Below are 10,125 nucleotides of genomic sequence, written 5' to 3' on the forward strand. Positions count from 1 at the left end.
TTTCATTTATTAAGTTTGACTTTCTTATATGACAAATAGCACTAGATACAACATATATGCATCAATTCATATTATATCAATATATTCCTTTTAATTTTTTTGAAGTTATAATTTGCCAACTTGAACTTGCATCCAAAAGATAATAAAATAGATATAAACACACGATCCAACCACATTTTGAAATTAATAAATTCATTTTAATTCATAACCATTAAGTCATCAATATCTTGGTTTAACTTCATACAACATAATATCCATCAAAGTTCAAACTTCATCAAAAAGCATAAAGATATTTTTATCACCAACAATAATACATATAAAATAAACCACCAATAATCATAATCTCCTTGACCCTTGGAAGATTTTTTCTTGTTTTCAATCTACATACATAAATAAAAATATTAGATTATTAGTATATAATCACTAGTAATTATAATAATAATATGAAATCATAACATATGGAAAAAACATTACCAATTTTTAAACTCGTCATATTCTCATTCAATTCATCAATTTCTTTACTCTTCATAGCACAACCAAGCTCAAGATCTACCGATGAACACCTTATCCAATCTTGTGCACAAATTAGAACTTCCGCGGTGTCGGGGTTAAGTGAACTCCTATACTTATCAATAACTTTGCGACCTGTACTAAATGCCGAATCTAATGCAACTGTCAATGTCGGCATAGCCAAAACATGCCTAGCTAAGGTAGACAATATAGGGAATTGTATTGAATTCACTTTCCACCATTCTAAAAGATCAAACTTGTTGTCCCTTTTTTCCCTTCCACCCGCTAGATAAATCTCCACCTCACTCTTAATATCTTGACCCTCATGATCAAATTTGTCAAACTCTAGCTCCAAATCAATATCCATCTCACCAAACCTACTTAAATTTTCATCAACAAGATTATCATGTGTGTTTTGTACATTCGCTTTTTCCACTTTTCCCTTGTAATGGTTAAAAAAATCTTCAAGAGTCTTAGTAACCAATCCCGATATCTTTTTGCTTTTCTCACTACCCTTTCCATAGACCAATTCAATGCAATAAGTAACATATCTAAGCTTGTTGCGCGTATCCAAAACAACCGCAACATAAAGTAGATAATTCACATTATCTACGTTGTCCCAATATTTGTCATACTTTGCTTTTGTCGATATCGCCATATTCTTCTTTTGTTCAACTTGACTCAAGGTCATCTTAGTGATGGTGGCTTGCATTTTTACAAACTCAAGAAAAAATATTCTCCGTTACATACTTCAAACCAGATATCTTAGTTGTAACATCGGAAAATATCTTCAAGTACTCGATCAAATTCCTATTTTAAATGCAAATATTAATACGTAAGTATTAAAATGATACATATAAAGTAATAACTAAAAGAATTAAATATACCTAGCTGTCTCCTAATCAACATCACTTGGAGCACCAACTACTTTAGCCTTTCTTTTCCTTTTTCTTGTGCTCCCGTCGACACCGGCATCCGCCTCGGTGCGAAAGTAAGCCCTCTAAGAAGGGTCTATCATATAAAGCCTATTGAGAAAATAAAAAAAAGCACTCGATGTTAGTTAAAGAAAAAAAATAATATAAATATAAAACAAATAAACATACCTTTCAAACGCATTCTCATAAAGTACGGTTGTTTCCAACATTAAATATGTTGAATTCCATCTTGTGTCAACATCAATAGAGGGCTTTTGTTTGGATTTTACTTCAATACGAGCAACACAATCTTCAAATGTTTTATACCGGGCCGGTGATGATCGTACATATGTCACCGCATTTCGAATTCTATTAACAGTATCGAGTTGTTCTTCCAAACCATCTCTAACAACAAGATTGATGATATGTGAACAACAACGGAGGTGCAAATATTTACAATCTAATATATCATTCGGTCCCTTCAACATCCTCTTCAAATATCTTATAGCCCCGTCATTTGAAGACACATTATGCACTGTCACAATGAACATAGTTTCAATCCCCCACTTTTGTATACACTCATAAACCAAACTCCAAATGGTTTCACCCTTATGATTCCCTATAGGGCAAAAGTTTAGAATTTTCTTTTGTAAATCCCATGCATTGTCAATCCAATGAGCCGTAAGACACATATAATTCACGTTCTGAGCAGATGACCATGTGTCGGTAGTTAGGCACACAGTTTGGCCTTTCAACATCTCTTTAACTTTTTTATCTTCTTATTTATAAATCTCCATACTCGAGCTATAGTCCATCTAGATATCATCTTAAACTCTGGATTCAATTCCCACATAAATTCCTTAAAACCCTCAACATCAACAATGCTACACAGTCGATTGTCTTTAATGCACATTTTGGAGAGGGCCAATCTACACTTCTCCTGGCTAAAGGAATGCTTAGCCAAAGACCCACCCGCCTCGGTACCTTTTGGCTTAAAGCTTAGTTTTGTTTGTTTCTTTGCATCTTTGTCTTTACCTTCATAAAGGGGGCTACACCTACAAGAATTAACTAGATGAATGAGAAATGAGGAGGTGCCATTCTATCTAGTGCCACAATCTAAAACCTTTTTGCAATGTGTGCATTCTGCTTTTTTGGCGCCTTTAACATATGGAAAATGCTGCCATACAATGGACCGTAACTTAGGTTTTGCATTATTTTCTTCTTCAATATCGCCTTCACCTGGGACTTCAACTCCATCTTCTTGTTGATCATCGACATTAATTACACCTTCATTAGTAGCCATGCTGAAATACATATTACGTTCGTACTCAATCTGGTGAAAACATGGTAAGTTGCAAAACAAAAAAGATTATAATAAAAGAAATATTCTCTTCTTATTTTTTTTAGAAAATGAGAATTATAACAGATAAACCTGTGTGTGGATATTAGATAATAGATCATCACCTTTCTATTTTTAGCAAAACTGGTTAAGTCTTAAGGAATGGAAATTAACAAATCAAACCTGTTGCATGATTGAATAAAAAACAGCCATCCTTAAGCCTTAAGGAATGGAAATTAACAAATGAAAGGAACTTGATGCCTTTAGCATTTAGGATTGATCCATTCCATTCCATCTAGCAATACAAACAGCCTTTTCAATTCCATAGAATGGACCATTCCATTCCTTGAGTAATCACTTTTCCACATACAAATAAGATACAATGCAGTAAGATTGTTTTTAACGAAAAAAATCATATATTGAACAAAAATAATGATCAATATGTGTAACGATGTAAGTCCTGCTTAATCATGAAAGAGTAATCACTTTTATTGTCAAACAAGAACCAGAGTAACAAAATAACAAGATAAACTAGAGTAGATTCGAAGTGTTGGTAACCCCATTGATGGAAAAGATATGTTCAACCAATGATGTAACATAGTCGAATAGAAGAACAGAAGAGGAAATTGAACAAAACTACAAGAATGGTCGAATCCAAAAGAGGAATTTGAAAAAAAGACCTTACCTGAGACGAAGATGCTTGACGCTTGAATCCAGAATCGCCGAAATCGAGAGCTTCCTTCCAGTGACGGGGTTGATGCTCGATGTTTGCCGACTTGCTTCAATGGTTCAATGATTCGATTGTTGGCTGCTCCAGTCGCCAAAACGGAGGCTAGGGCTTTTTAGAAAACACAACTTGAATGAAAGAAACGTTTTGAAAGAACTGGAAATCTGGAACGAGCCTTTTCTTTTTGGATATGTATATTATTAAAAAAATAAAATATATATTCAGTTAATAATAATATTTTAATATTGCAGTGCGGTTCGGTTATTTTGCGGTTTTCTGAAACATAAAACCGCACCGCACTGAAAAGTTGCGGTTTCTGAATTTCTAAAACCGCACCGTCGGTTATATGTTCGGTTTCGGTTTTTTGGTTATTTTGAGGTTTTTTGGTTTGTGGTTCGATTTTTGCTCACCCCTAGTTTAATGGGTGTCCACTCTCATCCACCGCTTCCTTGACTGGTGGAGGGTCGTTAGCCGAACGGGTAGGATGGGACATTAATTCTCGTTAAAAGTATAATGATAATTATAAAGTAACTAAATGGTTTATTAAATTCCCAATCTTAGTTACTTTAGGAAAAATGTGAAATTGATGCTAATCCATGAAATTTCACTTTGCAGCTTGCCAAGTCGTTAATGGAGCGTGTGTGGTTAACCGGCACATTAACTTCGACTATTAAGGGTGGCAATGGGTAGCTTGATGTTTGTCATAGATCAATGGAGCGTGTGTGGTTAACCGACACATTGATTAGATGATAAATGACATTGAGTGTACCAAGCACATTTGCATGGTTATTCACACATTGTTTGTGATCCTCGGTATCCCAGTCACAAACTTGAAGGGCATAACTTGCCATTGAAAAGTTCAATGAATCTCAAAAGAATATAGGAATTTCAATCCAATTAAAACTTAATAATCAATTTCGTTTTTCATGATGGAAATTGGTAAATCGTCATTTACCAACCTTCAAATATTTTGCAATTGGATTACGACATCCCTCTTCCAAATTGTAAAATATTGTGTTGGGTCCTAGCCTTAATATTTCATTTGGGTGTTATATTAAGGACTCTTATCTAATATAAACTTTGTCTTTCTTTTTCAGATGTCTTCCAACACTGCTTTTGGCTCAAACCCTACTGGCTCTTTCTCCCTAATGAACCTGTGTAGGAGAGTTATCTTTGATGGTTCCAACTTTAATGATTGGATCAGGAACATCAGGATGGTTACTCGTTACGAGGACAAGGAATATGTCCTCGACAAAGAACTTAAGGAAATTCATGAGTCGTCTGCTACTCCTGAAGAGATCGCTGAGTTTAGGACTCATGAGAAGGATGCCACCAAGGTGTCTTGTATCATGTTGGCCACTATGACAGCTGAAGTCCAAAAGTCCTATGAGGACTTCTACCCTTTTGAGATGCACCAAGACCTGATGGAAAGATACCATCAATTTGCTCGTCAAGAGAGGCATGAAATCATCACCTCCATGATAACAACAAAGATGAAGGATGGGGAATCCATCACGACCCACTTGCAGAAAATGAAAAGGTTTTTGGACCGCTTGCTAAAGTTGAATGTGAAATTCGATTAAGAGTTGGCCATATATATCATTCTACACTCTTTACCTCCATGTTATGATAAGTTCCGTATGACCTATCATATGAACAAGGAGGAGGTCACTCTTAGCAAGCTTCAAGGCCTCTTGAGAACTCCCGAAAGTAGTCTCAAAGGTAAATCCGTTGTCTCTACTCCTACTGCTATTTCCCCTGTCTTGGCAATTGGACATGGGAAAGGGAAGAAGAGGAAGGCTCCCTCTAAGAGCCGCAAGGGAAAGTATCTTGTTGGATCCTCTTCAAGTGGAACCAAATGTGGTTCCGCTGCTCCCTCTACCATTACTAAGGAAGTAGAGTGTTTCTATTATCATGAAAAGGGGCACTGGAAGCGAAGCTGCCCCAAATATTTGCAGGATGTCAAAGATGGGAAGGTTAAGGCCACCCATGCAGGTATTTATACTATTATATCTAATAACTCATCACATTCTTATTCTTGGGTCCTTGATACAGGTTGTGGATTTAACATTTGTTTGATTTGCAGGGACTAAAAAGAAGTAAGGATGTGGAGCACGGGAAGATGAACTTGATCATGGGGAATAGGAAGGTTTCACCCGTCCCCAAGATGGGAGTTTATTCTTTATTGCTTTGTAGTGGGTTAGAATTAGATTTGAATAATTGTTGCTACTTGTCTGATATGGTGAGAAATATTATTTCATTTCATGGTTTGTATAAACAAGGTTTTAGTTTTTCATTGATAATGAAATTGGTGTGGTTAATGCTTTTTAAAATGCTGTTTTTTATTTTAAAGCATTTCCTTGTAATGGTATATATGAAACTGTGATGGTTGTAGACAACTTAGGAAATAATGTGTTGCGCATTGATTCTTCCAATGGTTTGGATAAGGTATGCTTGTGGCATTTTCGTCTTAGACATGTCAGCAAGAAGTGCATAGGCCAAGTCCAAAAGGATGGAGTCTTGGAGTCATTCGACTTAAGGTCGGATGAAACTTGCGAATCTTGTTTGCTTGGAAAGATGACTAAGTCTCCCTTCACTGGTACTTGTGAAAGGGGTGAAGGTTTGTTGGATCTCATACACACCGATGTGTGTGGACCTTTCAGAACCGCCACAAGGGATGGTAACCGCTTCTATGTAACTTTTATTGATGATTACAACATATATGGCTATATCTACTTAATCAAACATAAGTCAGAAACCTTTGAAAGATTTAAAGAGTTTAAAAAAGAAGTGGAGAATCAGCTGGGCAGGAAGATAAAGATGCTCCGATCCGATCGGGGTGGTGAGTATCTTAGTATCGAGTTCCAAGACTATCTTAAGGAATGTAGGATTGTTTCACAATTGACGGCACCTAGGATACCACAGCTTAATGATGTGGTTGAGAGGCGGAATGGAACCTTGTTGGACATGGTTTGTTCCATGATGAGTCGAGCTTCGTTATTTATCTCATTCTGGGGGTATACCTTAGAGACTGCCGCCCATATCCTTAATCTAGTCCTAACTAAGAAGGTTGCCAAAACACTTCATGAGATGTGTACATGGAAGGTTCCCTCGTCAGCACACATCAATGTTTAGGGTTTCAAGGCTTTCGTGAGACGTGAGACTCACGAAAAGCTCGAACCTCGTAGTGAGCAATTTATTTTCATCGGCTACCAACAAAAATCCTTTGGATATCTCTTCTATAGACCAAGTGACAATGCTGTCTTCGTTGCGAGGAGATGATTCTTGCGTGAGAGAGAACTCATAGGCCAATGAGACAGTGGGAGGCAAATTGACCTTGAAGAGCTTCATGAGTCAAGCGGTGAACGAACCTCAAACACTAGCAATCAACCTGAGGAGTAAACTCCTGTTGAACCAGTTGACGAGTCCGTACCTCTGAGTCGCTCCAGTAGAGTTAGTGTTCCACCTATGTAGTATGGTTTCCATATAACATCTAAGGGTGATACATTTATCAGTGGTAGCACACTGGTAAATTGGGATGAACCTAACAATTACAAGGAAGCCATGGCAGGCCCCGAGTCTACAAAATGGAAAGAGGCTATGGACAGCGAGATTCAATCCATGTATGAATGTACCACCCCAAAAATCATGACCAAAAATTTCATTTTAAATTAAGTAGATTATAATATTGTTTACTGAAAATATCATCCATATCATATCAGCCCGTAGTCTCATAAGTCAAATATCATAAAACATGTCGTGGAATAATAATAATAATAATAATAATAATAATAATAATAATAATAATAACAATAATAATAATATCGGAGTACAATCCCATGGATCTCAAAATGCGGAATCATAGGTGTGTGTGATGCGCTGCTACCGTGCTAGCTCCTTCCCCTTCGACGAAGAGGTACCTGAAACCAAAATAGAAAATCGTAAGCACAAAGCTTAGTGAGTTCCCCCACCATACCACATACCATACAATAACATATCTAGCCAGACATATCTGGGTGCGGGCCTCCCCTTCAGCCTATCTCAACCGGATAACTACCTAGCATATCTGGGTGTTGGCCTCCCCTTCAGTCTATTTCAACTAGATACCTGCCTAGCATATCTGGGTGCTGGCCTCCCCTTCGGTTTATTTCAACCGGATATCGAGGACTATTTCACCCCTACCACTACCACATAGAATCATAACATGCTGGCACATAGAACATAACAGATAATGGCATAGCAAAAAATTATGACACATACAATCATCTAACTACAAGCTTCTACTAGTGGGCCAACATTGTGGCCTTAGACCCACTTCTACTGGAAGGTAACTCACCTCGTAAAGCTGAGTGTCGAGTCTCATGCAAACTAATCTCTATCGGCTGCTCTAATGAATCGCGGGTACCATAATCATAATAACGCTCAATCAAAATCTATAACACTACTTATGGTAAAATGACCATTTTACCCCCTTGGCATAGGCAATTCTAACTTATTAAATCCAATGCACCCATGGCCTATCAAAGGCTCTCTAAGGGCCCACTAATGGCCCAATTTTCTAAATTGAGCCCAACCCTTCAAATGGGCCTTCTCACAATTCTAATAAGTCTTTAGCCTAAAAGGAAATAATCTCAAGTGGCCCAATATGGCCCAAAAGCCCCAACACTTCTAATTCCAAATTCCCAGGCCCAGAACCATACTCCATAGTGGCCCATGGGGCCCAATAGTCCAGGCCCAACCCAGTAAGGCCCAAAACGCCCAAGGTAGCCACTCTGAATGCGTACATGTGGCGTACCCGGCAGGTACGCCCAGCATACGTTGGTCTTGACCGCAAACGGTAAGTTAACCCAATACGCCCAACGTACCAGGGTGTACGCTTAGCGTACTGGTTAACTTCCTTGGGACATCATTTGTGACTTAATCTATTAAGAATTTATGTCCAAAATTTAGATCCACGTCCTGTAAGACCTCGTAAAGCATAAAGTCACAAACTTTATATGCTTGCATGCATGGTTGGGGTCAAAACATGATTTTGGTGCTTTTAACAAGCTTTAAGACCAACTAACACTTGCATGGTTGTGGCTTAACCACCAAGGTCCGATTTTTATGACTCTTAGTTCCTCTAAGAGCCCAAAAGGACAGCTATTATGGTTTGAAATCATTAAGATGCGAGAAGCCTCAACAATGGAATTCAAAAGTGACCTTAAACACCCCCATAAACAAATCTAGGCATACAAAGGCCATGTTTGGAACTTGATACCTCAAAAGAGTCTGAAATGATGCCAATCTCTTGGATCTACAAACTCTTGGTAGATCATTGCTCCTTCTTCAAGCTCCTTTATCTTCCAAACCACCAAAACTACACCAAAGTACTCTCAAATGGCTTCCAAATCATAAAAACACACAAAAGGGGGTTATGGTTTTCGTGGAGGCTGTATAGAGGTGAGAGGGAGGCTAGACCAAAGGCATTAGTTCCTTTATATAGGGATCAAACCCTAAAAGTTAGGGTTTTAGAACCTGCGTGCATACGCTATGCGTACCCTTTAGTACGTTGGGCGTACGTGCATGGCCTCCCCGCCCCAACCTCTTGAGTACGTTGCGTGTACCAGGCATGGTACGCCTCGCGTACTGCCTTTCTCAACCCAAAACTTAAGGCCCAACTATCCTGACCCAAACCAACAACAAACCATTATACAACAAAATAAATAATATTAATACTTGCAAAATCCCAGATGTTACAATGACAATCAAGTTTGGAACTTGGTTGACAATGTACCGGGTCGTAAGACAGTCATGTGCAAATGGATCTTCAAGATAAAGAGTGATATGGATGGTAACGTACACACTATAAGGTATGACTGGTTGCAAAGGGGTTTACTCAAACTCACGGAGTTGACTATGATGAAACCTTCTCACCAGTAGCGAATATTAAATCTATTAGGGTTATGTTAGCCATAGTTGCATTTCACGACTATGAAATATGGCAAATGGATGTCAAAACAGCTTTCCTTAATGGGAAGTTGGCTGAAGATGTTTACATTAGTCACCCAGAGAGTTTTGGAAATGCAAAGTACCCTAATAGAGTGTGTAAGCTTGATAAATCCATTATGGATTGAAACAAGCATCTCGCAAATCGAATCTTTGTTTCGATGAGAAAGTCAAAAGAGTTTGAATTTTCGTGAAGCACAGATGAGTCTTCTGTGTATGTCAAGACTAGTGGGAGTACAGTTAAATTTCTAGTGTTGTATGTGGATGCCATACTACTCATAGGAAATGACATTCCAACCTTGCAGGAGGTTAAGTCCTAGCTTAGGAAGTGTTTCGCTATGAAGGACCTTGGAGAAGCTGCTTACATCCTAGGGATAAGGATATTGAGAAACAGGAGTAAAAGGCTAATTGGACTTAGTCAAAGTACCTACTTGGACAAGGTGTTGAAACGATTCAGCATGGAGAATTCCAAGAAAGGTGACTTACCCATCCATGGCAATACCAAATTGAGTAAGACTCAGAGTCCAAGTATAGAGCTGAAATAGATGAGATGAGTTGAGTACCATATGCTTCTGCAGTTGGCTCAATCATTTATGATATGACTTGTATTCACCCTGATGTGGCCTTTTATTTGATTATGGTCACTA

General features: G+C 38.1%; 1 protein-coding gene across 1 annotated transcript; it reads right to left on the reverse strand.

Moving 5' to 3' along the window:
- Positions 1–375: 375 nt before the first annotated feature.
- LOC145096151 (zinc finger BED domain-containing protein RICESLEEPER 3-like) lies at positions 376–1,222 on the reverse strand. Its single transcript, XM_079033919.1, has 2 exons — positions 475–1,222; positions 376–380 (listed from the first exon to the last, which is right to left on the reverse strand). Exons 1-2 carry the CDS (start codon positions 1,220–1,222, stop codon positions 376–378), a joined length of 753 nt encoding a protein of 250 aa, XP_078890045.1.
- Positions 1,223–10,125: the final 8,903 nt, after the last annotated feature.

Source organism: Lactuca serriola, chromosome 3, assembly GCF_051521515.1.
Source record: "Lactuca serriola cultivar US96UC23 chromosome 3, Lser_US96UC23_V15, whole genome shotgun sequence".
Lineage (NCBI taxonomy): Eukaryota > Viridiplantae > Streptophyta > Magnoliopsida > Asterales > Asteraceae > Lactuca > Lactuca serriola.

Excerpts from the sequence above, each read along its gene's own strand:
- LOC145096151 (XM_079033919.1), bottom strand. The coding sequence starts at position 1,222 with ATGCAAGCCACCATCACTAAGATGACCTTGAGTCAAGTTGAACAAAAG.